The 19,010-nt window shown below is 34.7% G+C and overlaps 1 protein-coding gene across 8 annotated transcripts in view; it reads left to right on the forward strand.

Moving 5' to 3' along the window:
• SLC4A10 (solute carrier family 4 member 10) overlaps nucleotides 1-19,010 on the forward strand; it is a 365,731-nt gene that overhangs the window by 261,014 nt on the left and 85,707 nt on the right. For all 8 annotated transcript variants that reach the window (XM_054549397.2, XM_063712834.1, XM_024243567.3 and 5 more), the window contains 3 exons: nucleotides 2,744-2,901; nucleotides 5,981-6,068; nucleotides 18,703-18,849. In XM_054549397.2, the coding sequence (XP_054405372.1) occupies nucleotides 2,744-2,901; nucleotides 5,981-6,068; nucleotides 18,703-18,849 (393 nt within the window). The remainder of the gene's footprint in view (nucleotides 1-2,743; nucleotides 2,902-5,980; nucleotides 6,069-18,702; nucleotides 18,850-19,010) is intronic.

Below are 19,010 nucleotides of genomic sequence, written 5' to 3' on the forward strand. Positions count from 1 at the left end.
GTTGCTTAGGGGGCCAAGGGCATGGTGGCTGACACCTGTAATCCCAGCATTTTGGGAGGCCAAGGCAGGAGGATTACTTGAGCTTAGGAGTTTGAGATCAACCTAGGCAACATGGTAAGACCTCATCTCTACAAAATCTAGAAAAAATCAGCTAGGCATGGTGGCGCACTTGTAGTCCCAGCTACTCAGAAGGCTGAACTGGAAGGATCAGGATGGCTTGAGCCAGGAAGTTCAAGGCTGCAGTGAGCTGGGATTGCACCACTGCACTCCACTCTGGATGACACAATGAGACCCTGTCTCAAAAACTTAACCAAACAAAAAAAGATAATTGGTTTGTCAAATAAGTTTCTTCATGAAGTATACAGTACACAAACACAAAATATAGGGTTGCCCCATGAATAATATATAACTATACATAATATAGAATAGTATAATTAGATAATATATAATCGATTACTTCCCAAAGTATATGATTACTCCAAGAATAATGTAATGTAATGAGTATAATACAATGGCTACCCCAGATACGTGCTATAGAACTATAACTTATTCCATTTGAAGTCACAAGATGAATTTGCTTATCCTGAAATTAAATTCTGTATATTTTAATGTTTTTTCTAAATAACAGGTATTGATGATATATTAGGTATTTTATAAATTTAAAGATCATGTGTAATGACCATATATTTTCTTTTACAAAATTTAACTATTTTAACATACTATGTACTTCTTGAATTTAATTAAATTTCATCTTTAAACAGTTATTTCTATAATCACTACCTGCCTGAGGCACAGACTTCAGTAGTTAAGACAGTGGCATTTGTCAAGCAATAAATGATTTATAGAGTTTTCAAGGTGGAATTTAAATTTCGGGTATTATCAATATAATTCATATTATCAATTATAGATTTTTTAAAAAGACGTTTTCTCATTTTAAATTTTGTTTCAGTATATTTATATTGTATCATTGTTCTTTCCATTGAGAGAGAAAACTTAACTGTTTATTCTTTTAGTAACAGAAAGGATTATGAAATTTATTATGTTTTCCTCACAGAGCTAATAGTATATGGGAAATCTTCTATTCCCTCTTTGGGAATTTTTGCATTACAATGAAAATGTAAAGCATTACTAATTTAAAGCATCTTAAATGTGTACATTTCTCCTAGCTAGATAAATACGTACAAAAATACCACAATAAACCCCATGAAATTTAACCTTACTTATTATAGTAAATAAATACTTTTGCTATCTATAAACTAAAAGATCAGATTCCACAAAAGCAAAATATTTGCTATATAATCCAGTGTACATGAATTATGAATTTACAAATTTATAATTGGGAGTACATTTGTAGCTTAAAAACTTTGGATGTATAATATTTGTTACATATTTTTATAGGCAGTTTTGCTTTGTTAAATCATTCTTCCTTTCCTTTAAAATAAAATAATGATTCCGTTTAATATTTTTGATGGAGTACTGTAGGATATTTTTATATTTAATCCTTGTGAAAGAATATATGCTTCGTATACTAGGTTATATATTTTGTGGTATCCCTATTTTTGGAAAGATTAATTAGTTACAAAACTTTCAAATAGCTGTACTATCATCTTGATTTCAGAAAGCAACATGTTTAATGTAGTCACTAAAGTATTACTATGGATTTTTTCATTTAAAATTTTTGAGAAAAATATTCTCAAATCATTAAACCTGCAAAAGAACTATCTAGGCTAAAAAAAATCTTCTCAGCCTCACTCATATTTGCCAGAGCTCATTCCTCTCTCGGCTATTCTCACTTTGATCTTTGGCCCTCATTTCATTAACATCAGAGCATGAGATCAATTACTAGAGCAGATAAATTCTTATTCCCCTAAAAACAGAGTTTCATAAAAAGCTACTCAAGTGAATTAGAAACAAGACTTAGATCTTGTACAATTTACATTAAAGTCACTGCTTGTCTTTCACTGAGGCCCTATGCATAAAAATTGATATTTATTGTTAAGGATATTTTGCATTCATTTTTTAGACTTCATCCTTTATTCTTAGCATTTCTTCTTGTTAATGATCACTTTTGCTTTGTGTACATTCATTTCAATCACAAACATCTCATGTCAGAAATTCAACTATAGCTCTTCAGTAACTCCAAAAGTTAATATTTTATTCTTATTTTTTCTACTGTGTCATATCTAAATTCTCAGATGAAAAACCAATATTGAAGAATTACCAGGCCAAGTATATAATGTGAAGAATATAGAACAACCAGAAAAGAGGAGATGGTTAAAGTCATAATTTATACTGTAAAGAGAAACATGATTATATTTCTTTTGACATAAGCATATTTGAGTATTAATTAAAATGTATTATGTACAAAAATTAGGTAATGTAGTATAAAATATTAAATCTGTTGGCAAATGCTAATTAAATTATGGTTAAAGAATAGTTATTTAACTGAACTCACATACTTTTCCCTGTCTAAAATTTCAAGATTGTTGAGGCTGGAGAAACTTCTTTTAAAAATAATAAATAGAAGAACCAGAGTACTCAGCTTATTGATGACAAGTTAAAATAATCCACAAGTAAAGAAAAAAGGTTATTATAGAAAAAGGGCAAATGAGATGTTTAACCGTGTGTATTTATTTAAACTATATTTATTCATGGATTACTATATGTGAAGCACTGTGCAAGAATATGATTTACCAGATTTTTCCAATTTTGATTTATCGTATTTACCTGGTGATGCTTGCAGGTTGATCTGCATTTTATGAAAAAGATTCCTCCAGGTGCCGAAGCATCGAACATCTTAGTGGGAGAACTGGAGTTCTTGGATCGAACTGTAGTTGCGTTTGTCAGGTTGTCTCCAGCTGTATTGCTTCAAGGACTGGCTGAAGTCCCAATCCCAACCAGGTAAAAAGTATAAAAGCGTCTTTTGTATTTTTCTTAAACCATCTTTTTGTGGAAAGAAAATGATGATTCAATGTAATTTTCTGTTAGAGTTTTGACTAGAAACTAATGTGAAATCCACAAAACTACTATTAATTTTTGTTTGTGGAGGAGGGGAAAAGTGCTTTAAAAATTATTCTATTCTTTCCTCCCTTCTCTCAAACTTCTGCTTCATTTTAGGCATATTCCTCATCTCAAGGTACCCTGAAGCCATATGACTTCTTTTTTTTTTTTTTTTTTTTACATTTTTGGTAAAAGAAGTGGTAACATGTTAGCTTTTTTCTCAAAGATTGCATTAAATTGTCTGCTAAAGAAAGAAAGGATCCTGTGCATGAGTGTGGTCAAACTCAAAAACAGCAAAGTTACTAAGGTTTGCTTACACTTGAATAAGAAGGCCTTCAAAATGCACGTAAGTGCCATTGTTAGGATAGCGTCAAATATGTGTTTCAATCTTAGGCACAGTGGGCTTCCGACACACAGGGTCTGTAGAAACACTGGTAGAAGTATTATCGCAGTGTGGTTGGATCTGAGTTAAAAGGACAAATTTAATTTGATGATCGAAACTTGTTTCTCATTTAACAATAACAACTTAGGGATAATACAAACTGAATTATGCTGTTTCTCATTTTTTAGAATAAGGCTATCCATTACTAAAACTGTAAAAAAAAAGAAAAGAAAAAAAAGAAAGGAAACACAGAATATTGACTTTAGCACATTAATTTCCAAGCAATATACCCAGGAACCTTGTTTTCTTCCATACTTCTACCACCAGTGTGATTCCAAAATGCAGATAGGCTTTTACTCTAGTCCTATTCCCACATCAAAACATGTCTATTTAGGGCCCCGTTCCCATATGGCTGGTGCCCTTTGTTTGATGCTACAGCTATCTCAAAAGCTGTTCGTGCGCCTCCTCTTCCAAACATTGAATACCTTAGCCAAGTTACTTGATGAAAAGTTCAGGTACTGTATCAACTGTAGAATATATGTCCTCTCTGAATCTTTGGCCTTAACTCAAAATATAGCAGGTTACATAACTCCATGCTTTGATTATGGATAAAATATTCTACAACTATGGAACAGCACAGACAGGAGAGGCCTCATTTTGTAAGAGCTCAGCTGACTAGAACGGGATTCAGTGGTTAAGTACCTATGTCTGACCATGGTTTGGGGGAGGAATCTAGTTACTGTTCAGATTATAGAAAGAAGTCTGTGTTTATCCTGTTTGAGGGTTACTGAGATTTCTGATACACATCAACTTTTATGTACAAAGGGAAAGGATGAACTGAGCACATTAAAGTGGCATCTGACTGTGTGATTCAGGCTATATGTTTTCTATGGACAACCTGTAACCTATTCAAGGTTTCTGGGAGTCTGAGATTCATATCTAAGATGTTAAACTTGCTAATTGTAGAGTTAATATTATAGCAGTTTAAAATTTCTTTTCAGTTCTCCAAGCAGTGCATTTGTGTTCCACCACTTAGGAAGGTGTCTGGTGAACTATGAGCAAATGATGGCTATTTATGACGATGATAGTTCTTGTATTTCAAAAGAAGGAAAAGAAAAATTCCCATGAGTAGAAAAAAGCCGTGATGGGGTTATATACCCTTACTGTGAAAACTGTCAGGTTTAAGTGACCTTATTTCATACTGAGATAGCAAAATATGTGTAGAGAACAATGGAGAAAAAAATTAGGGCCACTGTAGAGCAACTGTATGAGAAGAGATTTAAAGACAAGACTATTTAGTTAGGAAAGGTGAAAAATGGAAGAAGATTAGTTGGACAAACAGAATAAAGAAAGCCATTCAGGGTTTCTTATTATCCTTTTTTTGGGAAGACAAAAGGGCATCCTATTAATACAATGGCAACACATAGTAGAAATGTCAGAAAATAATGTTTTAGATCTTTAAAAATAGCTCATGGAATGGAAACCTGAAAAAATAGCAAGATGTACATAGGTTAGGAAGTTTCTTAAAAAGCTATTATAGTTGATAAAGCACCTGCCACCAAATTAAGCCATTCCTGTTTTTAATGTATACTGGACATTTCTACATAGTAGAAATTGGCTTGGGTTCAGTTGTCGCTGACACACACAAAAAATATTGTCACATCCTCTGCAATTGTGTAATATTTGCCTCATGTAAAAACATGGACAATCTCTAAAGATTACAACTAAATGAGGAGTAGAATTATAGTAACTATTTTAGTACACCTTGTGAAGCCATTAGTCTTCATACTTAATAGCATAAACAATTTAACAAATTAACACCATAGAATGATATGACAGAATATAGGGCATTCTTTAATTTTCACAATTTCCCAGAAGGATTGACCTTCTCAGAGACAGGGCAATTACCAGTCTGCTAAAGTTAGAGTATCTATTGATTTCTTTAAAAGCACCACTTGTGATGATGAATTTGCCAAATGTTCGACCTAATATAGATGGAATATTATAGTGTAGATGCTATTTTTATTCCTCAGCATTATAAATAATAGATCATTAACCCCCCATTTTCTTCTACCTGGCTGATCTTTGATTCCTGACAATTTTTTATAATGAAAATTGCACATACACCTACTGTTTTTTGACTCTATATTTTCTCTGTTTTGCTACTGTGTTACCTTTGCCCCTGTTGAACTGTTGGCCATTTTGCATACAAGTGAGTTTTCTTCCTTCCAATTTAGAAAGGTCTAATCAGATTTTACTTTTCCCACTTTGCTTCTCTAAGGATCATAGAATCCTTAAAATTCCCAATAACAACTGCACATGCTGTACAGATAACTAAACGGAGAAACACTGTGATTAAAAAAAAAAAAAAAAAAAAAAAAACACGGAAAACCATGCATTCCCATTGCTTGAGAATCTTAAGCCTAAGGGTCAATCATGGTAAAATTTTTCAAAATAATAATGAACTATGAAAAACTATGGAAGTATTTGCCATCACAATCTCCATTTTCAGTAATTCCTTTGAGATGAGTGATTCTGTATTACTAAAATTATTTTTATATTTCTACCTTAAAACATTTTTTTTCTTCTTAATTACAGATTTTTGTTCATTCTTCTGGGACCCCTGGGAAAGAGTCAACAGTACCATGAGATTGGCAGATCAATTGCAACCCTAATGACAGATGAGGTATTTATTCAAGTTCTTTGGGAACATTTTCCCCCAGTAGATATACCTAAAATTTTGGAGGTCCTCTTTTCATGACAGTTTGTTGTGAATCAGATTTCTCTGTATTGAATCCCATTCTCCCATGCTTCCGCTATAAAATCTCCTTTAGAAAAATGTTTCCCAAAGGGATAATAAATTAACACCCATGAATATAATATTTTAAAACTTCATAGTGTAAAGAAATTTTTTCAGTGACACTTAGAATATATTATTAATATTCCCTTTATGGTATATGTGCTGCCAAAGTAAGCACCATTGTTAATATCATTGGAAATCTTGTTTTGAGTAAAGAATTTCAAAGTCTAAAGAAAAAACAATAGCAGTTTATCTGAATACTATACATGACACCAAAATGCATGCAACATCTATCAACTCTCTACAGTTGCCTGAATATAGATGTTTTTAACCTGGGAGTTTGGGGACTATTAGAGAAGCTGTAGATAGATTTCAAGGAGCTTGTGATTTCTGTAACAGAATACGTAAATTTTTCTATGTAAAAAATTTGTATGTAGATTTTTTGGGACTGGAAAAAGCTTTCATCGGCTCTTCAAAGAGGTGTATGTCTCAAAAATATAAGATCTTTAAAGTAAGAAGATAAAAAGTAGCATCATACCACTATTTTCCTTTACTTGGATTCTCCAACACATTATGGAAATTTGTTGTTATTGTTAACGGGAAGAGCAGATGCAGTAGATCACAGAAGGGACATTAAATCAAAATTCAGTTGTAAATGAACAAATGGGATTATATACTTCTAGATTTCATCTAAATAATTTAATAATGTTTTTATTGAAATACATGGCTGCAGATATTTGAAAATTCTGTAAAAAGAGCCAATTAGTATTGTATATTACTTTTTCTATGTTTACAATAGCTAAAATTTGAACCTGTTTCGAGGGTTCAATATTATAAATTCTTCAATCTGTCCAAATTATGTTTTATAGTGTTATATGAATTAGTTTTTGATATTTATGCATAGGAAAGCAAAACCTAGAAGAAAAACATTTTTTCCCTCAGTTTTCAAAAGGAACCAACTTAATGAGTGTATTAGTTTACAATGACTGCCATAAGAAACTACCACAATTGGGTGGCTTAAAATGACAGTAGTTTGTTTTCTCACATTTTTTTTTTTTTTTTTTTTTTTTTGAAGACTGGATAATGTATTTATTAACTCACACCAGGAACAAAAACATACAGCAATTTCACGTTATAAGCATTAATACAACCAGAGACCACCTCCATGCACCACCTGGAAGAAGCTTGTGTATGACCAGAGCTCTTCAGACCAGACTGAAAATGTTTCCCAATAGCTGTGTTTTCCCAGGTCAGGGGCAGGTATCCCAAGAGAGTCATGAGGAACCGCTTAAATAGTTGCAAAAAGCAGGGTCTGAAGAACTCCAATTAGCAATGGGTGCTTGTAATTGCAAATTGTAGAGAATATAAATAGGACAAATAAGCCACCAGTGGTTACTGATTATTGTTTTTAGTTTTTAGTTTTGTTTTACTTTAGTTTTTATTAATCAAAGCTTTCTAATTGATGAGATGTTCTGTAAAACTGAAAAGAAGTCTGAAGTCAAGGTGTCAGCAGGGCCACAATCCCTTCGAAGTCTCTGGGGGAGGATCCTTCCATGTCTCTTCCATATTCTGGTGGTTCTTGGTCTTCGCTGGCTTGTGGCAATAGACCTTTGTTCTCTGTCTCCATCTTCACATGGCTTTCTCCCAGTTGTCTCTGTGTGTCTTCTTATTTTCTGTTATGAAGACAGACATTTGTCATTTGATTTAGGGCCCATCCTAAATCCATCCAAATCATTGGATTTAGGGCCCATCCTAACTCAGGATAATTTCATCTTGAGATGCTTACCTTAATTACATCTGCAAAAATCCTTATTTCAAATAAGGCCACATTCTAAGGCTCCAGGTTGATGTACATTTTGGGAGGAAATTATTCAATCCACTGTAATGAATAACCTATTCTATTTAGGAAATTTGCGAGAAGACAGGAGAATGAAAAAAATAGCTTAATGAGGGCCATACACCTGATTTAGCAGAACTCTCTCTGAGAAAACACTCACATTATAAAAGCTCTTAGTATTTCCGTATTGATTTGTATTGGTATTCTACGATTTAAGCATTATCACTTTCACATACATTTGTTTAATATTTTATTATATTTCAGACAAAAAATGTTTCCCCATCTAAGAAATTAGGGCAATATTTTAAGATATCTGTAGGGCATGAGACATGTGATAATGTGAGAGGATCCTACTATGTCATGGGAAGTACATGTATATCAATGTGTCTCTCTTCTCTTCATCCTCTACTTCCCCAACTGGGAATCAAGATTTTTCTCGACAGAAAGATGTCAGTTCCAAAGTTTTCTTGACTAACCAAGTGGACACAGAACAGGGAAACATCCATGTTCTATAAATTTCAGATTTAGGATGAGAACAGAGAAGGGGCTTCCATCTATTTCTTTGATTAGTGAGAGCTACCTAATTTGAAAATAAGCATCAATCACATAATAAAGACTGAAATTTGAGCATAAGCATCAGTCATCTATTTTTTCAATTATTTAGACTTGAAAGTTTTAGAGCATGGCTTTAGGTAATCATGGTAGATTATGGGATAGAGAAGCGGAAACTCAACCAGAAAGTTACTGTAAAAGATAAGAGCTATTAGTTATAATAGGACATGTTAATTACAACAGGACATTGACTGAATATCAAAGAATGTTTAAATATTTTTTAAAAGAGAAAACAGATTTGTATTGCTCAAAGCCTCGGTGAAGCAATTGTTCTGCTTATCTAATTGCTTTGAAGTCTATTGAATAATTGTACTAGGCCAGGTGTAATGGCTTACACCTGTAATCCCAGCACTTTGGAAGGCCAAGGTGGACGGATCACCTGAAGTCAGGAGTTCGAGATCAGCTTGGCCAACATGGTGAAACCCCGTCTCTACTAAAAATACAAAAATTAGCTGGTTGTGGTGGCAGGCGCCTGTAGTCTCAGCTACTTGAGAGGCTGAGAATCACTTGAACCTGGGAAGTGGAAATGGCAGTGAGCCAAGATTGCATCACTGCACTCCAGCCTGGGTGACGAAGCAAGACTCTGTCTCAAAAATAAATAAATAAATAAATAAGAAAGAAAAGAACAATTGTATTCATTAAGAATAGAATTTAATATGTTGATTCATAGTTTACTTTGGTTAAAAAAATAGTGCATTGGATTGCATTATGAAACATAAATTCCATGAGAACAGTTAGCATTTTAGTATTCAGTATTCGTTTTTATGCCCTGATTTTGCCAAGTGCTCAAATAAATATCCATTGAGCTAAGTTCTGTTTTCTTTCCCCTCTCTGTACTTGGAACACTTTCTAGGTAGACTGTCTTCCTTTTGTATTTTTAGACTTATTACAGTGTCTGACCCTCAGTCAGCATTCAATAAATCTTTAGAACATGAATCAATTACTGAATATTCTAGTCATCATACCAATATTCTATCTTGAATCAAGCCAATAATTTATTTTCTTCATTTCTGTTGAGCTTTACTAGAGATAAATCATATGATTATGCTTATCAACACTGCTACCAATGTGTTGATCCCTTCACATTCTCAAAAATTACTAAACACCCCAAAGAGCTTTTGTGTACGTAGATATGTTGGTATTTACCATAGGAGAACTTAAAACTGAGAAATTTAAAAAAAATGTGTTAATGAATTCATTTAAAAATAACAATAGAACCGGTTCAGTGGCTCACGCCTGTAATCCCAGCGCTTTCAGAGCCTAAGGCGAATGGATCACTTGATGTCACAAGTTTGAGACCAGCCTGGGCAGCATGGTGAAACCCTGTCTCTACAAAAAAATTCAAAAAAATTTAGCTGCATATAATCCCAGCTGCTCAGCTACTTGGGAGGCTGAGGTGGGCAGATCACTTGAGGTAGGGAGGTGGAGGTTGCAGTGAGCTGAGATGGCACCACTGCACTCCAGCCTCGGCGATAGAGCCAGACCTTGTCTCAAAATAAATACATAAATAACAATAGTAAAGCCATTACATATTAACATAAATAATACATTTTAATGAAAACAAAAACAAACAAAATACTAAACAAGGTGTTGTTTTTCTTTTTCTGGATATTTGAGCTAACAGTTTCCTCTCTCTTCTAGATCTTAAGTGAACCCTGACAGCAAACATGCAGAACACATAGTAGCTACTTGGAAGAAATACACATGAAGTGAATGTCCAGGTTTACCCCATCCTTAAAAAAAATTCTTTACTACTTAGAACAGCATGTACTTTTGAAGCACGTACTTTTGAAGAAGTGTTGATTCAATCTGAATATTGAGAGTTTTGAAGGAGTAGTCTCTATTTGATCCTGAATATTTTTAGACTCATTCATTTCTTATCATATTGCAGTCTGACTTTGGCACCATCATTCTACTTAAACTGCTCTCAATAAAATTATCACTGACTAAGAATGTTATTACATGTTCAGTGTGACGTTATTGAAAATCACATTTTTCTTTTTTCCCATGAAGAACTGCTAAATTTTGTTGTGTGCTTCGTTTTGACACTAAGTCTCTGAGATTTTTTTTAATTGAAAGAATTTATTTTTTGTACAATTTCTAATGTGATATAGGGTACAATCAGGAAGAAAAAAGGTGTTTGGTTGCTGTCTCAACCCCCAAATCATCAATCTTAATTTTTTTTGTTTGATTTTTTTATATACTTTAAGTTCTGGGATACATGTGCAAAACGTGCAGGCTTGTTACATAGGTATACACAGGCCATGGTGGTTTGCTGCACCCATCAACACGTCATCTACATTAGGTATTTCTCCTAATGCTATCTCTCCCCTAGTCCCCCACCCCCCAACAGGCCCCAGTGTGTGATGTTCCCCTTCCTGTGTCCATGTGTTCTCATTGTTCAACTCCCACTTATAAGTGAGAACATGCAGTGTTTGGTTTTCTTTTCCTGTGTTAGTTTGCTGAGAGTGATGGTTTCCAGCTTCATCCATGTCCCTGCAAAGGACACGAACATGTCCTCTTTTATGGCTGCATACTATTCTATGGTGGATATGTGCCACATTTTCTTTATCCAGTCTATCATTGAAAGGCATTTGGGTTGGTTCCAAGTCTTTGCTATTGTGAATAGTGCTGCAATAAATATACGTAGTAGTATGTTTATGTCTTTATAGTAGAGTGTATCTTTATAGTATAGTATCTTTATAGTAGAATGATTTAGAATCCTTTGGGTATATACCCTGTAATGGGGTTGCTGGGTCAAATGGTATTTCTGGTTCTAGATCCTTGAGGAATCGCCACACTGTCTTTCACAATGGTTGAACTAATTTACACTCCCACCAACAGTGTAAAAGTGTTTCTATTTCTCCACATCCTCTCCAGCATCTGTTGTTTCCTGACTTTTTATTGATTGCCATTGTCACTGGCATGAGATGGTATCTCATTGTGGTTTTGATTTGCATTTCTCTAATGACCAGTGATGATGAGCTTTTTTTCATGTTTCTCGACCACATAAATGTCTTCTTTTGAGAAATTTCTGTTCATATCCTTTACCCACTTTTTGCTGGGGTTGTTTTTTTCTTGTAAATTTGTTGAAGTTCCTTGTAGATTCTGGACATTAGTCCTTTGTCAGATGTATAGATTGCAAAAATTTTCTCCCATTCTGTAGGTTGCCTTTTCATTCTGTTGATAGTTTCTTTTGCTGTGCAGAAGCTCTTTAGTTTAATTAGCTCCCATTTGTCAATTTTGGCTTGTGTTGCCATTGCTTTTGGTGATTTAGTCATGAAGTCTTTGCCTATGCCTATGTCCTGAATGGTATTGCCTAGGTTTTCTTCTAGGGTTTTCAGGGTTTTAGGTCTTGCATTTAAGTCTTTAGTCCATCTTGAGTTAATTTTTGTATAAGGTGTAAGGAAGGAGTCCAGTTTCAGTTTTCTGCATATGGCTAGCTAGTTTTCCCAACAACATTTATTAAATACGAATCCTTCCCCATTGCTTATTTCTATCAGATTTGTCAAAGATCAGATGGTTGTAGATAAGTGGCATTATTTCTGAGGTCTCTGTTCTGTTCCATTGGTCTAAATATTGGTTTTGATACCAGTGCCATGTGGTTTTTCCATGTAGTATAGTTTGAAGTCAGGTAGTGTGATGCCTCCAGCTTTGTTCTTTTTGCTTAGGATTGTCATGGCTATATGGGCTCTATTTTTGGTTCCATATGAAATATAATGTAGATTTTCCAATTCTGTGAAGACAGTCAATGGTAGCTTGATGGGGATAGCATTGAATCTATAAACTACTTTGGGCAGTATGGCCATTTTCACAATACTGATTCTTCCTATCCATGAGCATGGAATGTTTTTCCATTTGTTTGTGTCCTCTCTTATTTCCTCGAGCAGTGGTTTCTAGTTCTCCTTGAAGAGGTCCTTCACATCCCTTCTAAGTGGTATTCCTAGGTATTTTACTCTCTTTGTAGCAATTGTGAATGGGAGTTCACTCATGATTTGGCTCTGTGTCTGTTATTGGTGTATAGGAATGCTTGTGATTTTTGCATGTTGATTTTCTACCCTGAGACTTTACTGAAGTTGCTTATCAGCTTAAGGAGATTTTGGGCTGAGACAGTGGGGTTTTCTAAATATACAATCATGTCATCTGCAGAGACAATTTGAGTTCCTCTCTTCCTATTTGAATACCCTTTATTTCCTTCTCTTGCCTGGTTGTCCTGGCCAGAACTTCCAATACTATGTTGAATAGGAGTGGGGAGAAAGGGCATCCTTGTCTTGTGCTGGTTTTCAAAGGAAATGCTTCCAGCTTTTGCCTATTCAGTCTGATATTGGCTGTGGGTTTGTCATAAATAGCTCTTATTATTTTGAGATATGTTCCATCAATACCTAGTTTATTGAGAGTTTTTAGCATGAAAGGGTGTTGAATTTTATCAAAGGCCTTTTCTGTATCTATTGGATAATCATGTGGTTTTTGTTATTGGTTCCATTTATGTGATGGATTATGTTATTGATTTCTGTAAGTTGAACCAGCCTTGCATCCCAGGGATGAATGAGACTTGATCGTGGTGGATAAGCTTTTTGATGTGCTGCTGGATTTGGTTTGCCAGTATTTTGCTGAGGATTTTTGCATCAATGTTCATCAGGGATATTGGACTGAAATTTTCTTTTTTTGTTGTGTCTGCCGCGTTTTGGTATCAGGATGATGCTGGCCTCATGAAATGAGTTAGGGAGGAGTCCCTCTTTTTCTATTGTTTGGTATAGTTTCAGAAGGAATAGTACCAGCTCCTCTTTGTACTTCTGGTAGAATTCGGCTATGAATCCATCTGGTCCTGGGCTTTTTTGGTTGGTACGCTATTAATTACTGACTCAATTTCAGAACTTGTTATTGGCCTTTACAGGGAGTCAACTTCTTCCTGCTTTAGTCTTGGGAGGGTGTATGTGTTCAGGAATTTATCCATTTCTTCTAGATTTTCTAGTTTATTTGCGTACAGGTGTTTATAGTATTCTCTGATGGTAGTTTGTATTTCTGTGGGATCAGTGGTGATCTCCCCTTTATCATTTTTTATTGTGTCTATTTGATTCTTCTCTCTTTTCTTCTTTATTGGTCTGGATAGTGGTCTATTTATTTTGTTCATCTTTTCAAAAAACCAGCTCTTGGATTCATTGATTTTTTGAAGGGTTTTTTTTGTGTGTCTCTGTCTCCTTTAACTCTGCTCTGATCTTAGTTATTTCTTCTCTTCTGCTAGCTTTCGAATTTGTTTGCTCTTGCTTCTCTAGTTCTTTTAACTGTGATGTTAGGGTGTCAATTTTAGGTCTTTCCTGCTTTCTCCTGTGGGCATTTAGTGCTATAAATTTCCCTCTAAATACTGCTTCAGCTGTGTCCCAGAGATTCTGGTATGTTGTGTCTTTGTTCTCATTGGTTTCAAATAACTTATTTATTTCTGCTTTAATTTCGTTATTTACCCAGTAGTAATTCAGGAGCAGGTTATTCAGTTTCCACGTAGTTGTGTGGTTTTGAGTGAGTTTCTTAATCCTGAGTTCTAATTTGACTGCACCGTGGTCTGAGAGACTGTTTGTTATGATTTGTGTTCTTTTGCATTTGCTAAGGAGTGTTTTACTTCCAATTATGTGGTCAATTTTAGAATAAGTGTGATGTGGTGCTGAGAATAATGTATATTCTGTTGATTTGGGGTGGAGAGTTCTGTAGATGTCTATTAGATCTGCTTGGTCCAGAGTTGAGTTCAAGTCCTGAATATCCTTGTTGATTTTTCTGTCTTGTTGATCTGTCTAATATTGACAGTGGGGTGTTAAAGTCTCCCACTATTATTGTATGGGAGTCTAAATCTCTTTGTTGTTCTCTAAAACTTGCTTTATGAATCTGGGTTCTCCTGTATTGGGTGCATATATATTTAAGATAGTCAGCTCTTCTTGTTGCATTGATCCCTTTACCATTAGGTAATGCCTTCTTTGTCTTTTTTGATCTTTGTTGATTTAAAGCCTGTTTTATTGGAGGCCAGGATTGCAACCCCAGCTTGCTTTTTGCTTTCCATTTGCTTGGTAAATGTTCCTCCATCCCTTTATTTTGAGCCTGTGTGTGTCTTTGCATGTGAGTTGGGTCTCCTGAATACAGCATACCAATGGGTCTTGACTCTTTATCCAATTTGCCAGTCTGTGTCCTTTAATTGGGGCATTTAGCCCATTTATATTTAAGATTAATATTGTTATGTGTGAATTTTATCCTGTCATTATGATGCTAGCTGGTTATTTTGCCCATTAGTTGATTCCCTTCTGTTTCTTCATAGTGTCAATGGTCTTTACAATTTGCTGTGTTTTTCAGTGGAAGGTACAGTTTTTCCCTTCCATATTTAGTGCTTCCTTCAGGAGCTCTTGTAAGGCAGGCCTGGTAGTGACAAAATCTCTCAGCGTTTGCTTGTCTGTAAAGGATTTTATTTCTCCTTCGCTTATGAAGCTTAGTTTGGCTGGATATGAAATTCTGGGTTGAAATTTCTTTTCTTTAAGAATGTTGAATATTGGCCCCCACTCTCTTCTGGCATGTTGGGTTTCTGCAGAGAGATACAATGTTAGTCTGATGGGGTTCCCTTTGTGGGTAACCCGACCTTTATCTCTGGCTGCCCTTAACATTTTTCCCTTCATTTCAACCTTGGTGAATCTGATGATTTTGTGTCTTGGGGTTTCTCTTCTCGAGGAGTATCTTTGTGGTGTTCTCTGTATTTCCTGAATTTGAATATTGGCTTGCCTTGCTAGGTTGGGGAAGTTCTCCTGGGTAATATCTTGAAGAATGTTTTCCAACTTGGTCCTATTCTCCCCACCACTTTCAGGTACACCAATCAAACGTAGGTTTGGTCTATTCACATGGTCCCATATTTCTTGGAGGCATTGTTCATTCCTTTTCATTATTTTTTCTCTAATCTTGTCTTCATGCTTTATTTTATTAAGTAGATCTTCACTGTCTAATATCCTTTCTTCTGCTTGATTGATTTGGCTATTGATACTTGTGTATGCTTCACAAAGTTCTTGTGCTGTGTTTTTCAGCTCCATCAGGTCATTTATGTTCTTCTCTAGCTCGTTATTCTAGTTAGCAATTCCTCTAACCTTTCTTCAAGGTTCTTAGCTTCCTTGCATTGGGTTAGAACATGCTCCTTTAGCTTGGAGGAGTTTGTTATTAACCACCTTCTGAAGCCTACTTCTGTCAATTCATCAAACTCATTCTCCATCCAGTTTTGTTCCCTTGCTGGCAAGGAGTTGTGATCCTTTGGAGGAGAAGCAGCATTCTGGTTTTTGGAATTTTCAGCCTTTTTGTGCTGAAAAACTTTCTTTTTTTAATTAAACCAATAGTCTAGTTTGAGAAGGGGGTCAGGGAAGTCAGATATACACTGAAATCAGACTGTTAGGTTAGCTTGACATAGAGAAGGTAGAAGAGGAATGTAAAATAATTAAGTTATTGATAACATTGGTGATAGGGAAACAATAGTAAGTTTATAATTTAATTTATGATTTAAAATTAAACAAATTATGGCATCTATACCTTTAGGGAGCTTTAAAATAACAGGAAATCTGTTGTCCTGGATGAATTTGGACATTCATCTACCTAAAACAGGGTATAGGATCATGTGATCTCAGTTTTCTAATTAAATGTGATCAAATTAAGAAAGATTTCAAGAGAGTTGTTACTAACAGGAAAAGAGTAGAGTTGCTAAACTCTCATTGAGGACTAAGAACTTTTGCAATTCTTAAGTATTCCGGTTAGGTCTCAGGGCCATGTAGCCATCTTTATAAGAGGCTTGTGGCATGGAAATCTATATTTTTAGTATTTCAAAAATCTCTTTCTCAAAATACAACTAAACCATTAATGGATCTTTGATATTTTCATATTATCCTAAGCAAAATCTGTTTATCAGACCAATAATGTTTTGTGAAGTGTTCTTAGTTGGAAAGTCAAGAAAAAGCTTTCTAAAATGATCATTATTACTTGGCAGTTTGTATTGAGTATCAGACCAGAAATGGAAACAAATGGTCTAAAAGTAGAATATAACATTTGAAAGCAGAATTTTCCTGGCAATTTTGGGACATTTGGTCACTGTAATTTAGGCCAGAATAAAGAATAATATAGGAGTCCTTAATCTCAAATACTTGTATCATTTCATCCCAAGTGAAATTTAAAGTGTCAGAAATATTTATATTATGTTCAGTGTAATTTTTTCTCTTCATCCTTATTTTTATTTTACCCACTTACTATATTAAGTACATAATTCCTGAGTATGATAAGATAAATTAGGTTATGCTGCAGGAATAACCAACTAAAATATTAATGGCTTAAAACAATAAGGGTTTATTTCTATCATGCTAAAAGTTCATCAAGATCTAGGAGAGAGGCTCTGCTCATTATAATCACTTAGGCCCCCTGTGCTTATAGAAGCTCTATCTGGACCTGTGTTTTCTCAGTCACTAAACCAGAAAAAAAGCAATGTGATAAATCACACATTGGTACTCATAACTTCCATTCAAAAGTGACATATGTACACCCAAGTAGAATATACCTAATCCAAATATCAAAGAAGGCAAAGAAGTACAATCTTACCATGTGGTCTAGAAGAAAACCTAGAATATCTGTGAACAGCCTAAATGACTAACATAGCACATGTGTGCGGAGGGGAGGTGGAAGGGATAAGTATGAAATGTAACTCATACTTTGAGTGGAAATGCACTTTCTGCACTGTGTAGATATAATATATAGTTGGCCCTCTGTATCTTCAGGTTCTGCACCCTTGAACTTAACTAACTGCAAATCAAAAATATTTGAAAAGTCAGGGTGCAGTAGCTCACACCTATAATCCCAGCACTTTGGGAGGCCAAGGTGGAGGATGGTTTGGGGCCAGGAGTTCAAGACCAGCCCAGGCAACATAGCAAGATCCTTTCTCTACAAGAAATTTTTTTAAAAAATAGCCAGGTTTTGTGGTGCACACCTGTAGTCCCAGCTACTTGGAAGACAGGAGCTTAAGCAGGAGCTTAAGCCTAGGAGTTCAAGGCTGCAGTGAGCTATGACTGTGCCACTGCATTCCAGCCTGCATGACAGAGCAAGACCCTGCCTCTAAAAACAAAATCAAAAATATTCGACGGGGGGACAATAAAAAATAACAATGTTACAATAAAAATAATATGCATAAAAATTACACAGTATAACAACTATATAGCATATACATTGTATAGATATTATAATAATCTAGAAATGATTTAAAGTACAGATGCTCCTCAACTTTCAATGGGGGATTATGTCCTCCCATTGAAAATATCATAAGTGGAAACTATGATATGTTCAACTTATGATAGGTTTATCCAGACTTAACCCCATTGAAAGTTGAGGAGCCTACTCAATGCATGTCACTTTTGCACCATCATAAAGTCAAAAGATTGTTAGAGAAACCATAGAAAGTTGGGGATCCTCTAAATATAGGAGTATATGCATAGGTTATGTGCAAATACTGCTTCATTTTATATGAGGAACTCAAATATCCATAGATTTTGGTATCTGCATGGAATCCTGGAACCAATCCCCAAAGATACTGAGGAATGACTATATATCCAGAAAATACTAACATAACCCTGGTATTATTTTCAAAATTGAATCAAAAATTAACCTTTTAAATTAATTTATTTATGCCAGGGTATAAATACTGCTGAAATTTCCAGCACATTTGACAAATTTTTATTTCTGTTTGTAAGCAAAGGCTTCCTCCAGAAACTGATTTTCCCATACATAAATAACTTTTGCCTAATTCTAGTTTAATGAGCTTCCTTTCATCCTCCTTTTTCTTTCCCTTACTCCTTCCCTCTAGAAATTTCAACATTCATCTGACATCATAAGAAAAATAGTTACCTATATGGATCCATAAAATAAATTATAATATTTTACATTATAAACTTCCTTAGAGTCAGAGCTGTCTGTTTCTTCAAATTGTTATAATCACATGTGAGATAACTGGGTTGAAAACACTGAACACATTAATATTTTATAATTATTTTTAAACTATAAATAATATTTCTATTTCTTCTAAAGGTATTTCATGATGTTGCCTATAAAGCTAAAGATCGTAATGACTTGGTATCAGGAATTGATGAGTTTCTGGATCAGGTTACTGTTCTCCCTCCTGGAGAATGGGATCCAAGCATTCGAATAGAGCCTCCCAAAAATGTTCCTTCCCAGGTATGTATATTTGAAGAAATTCTTTGAAATTGAATTTTTTTTTTGTCTTTTAAATGCATGTTTTAAAATAGCATAACCCATCAAGAAGATTCAAATGATTTAAATGATAACCTCTAAGGCAGAAGGGGCATGAAGTTACAAGGTCTTTCTTAGTACTATCT

Source organism: Pongo abelii, chromosome 11, assembly GCF_028885655.2.
Source record: "Pongo abelii isolate AG06213 chromosome 11, NHGRI_mPonAbe1-v2.0_pri, whole genome shotgun sequence".
Classification (NCBI taxonomy): Eukaryota; Metazoa; Chordata; class Mammalia; order Primates; family Hominidae; genus Pongo; species Pongo abelii.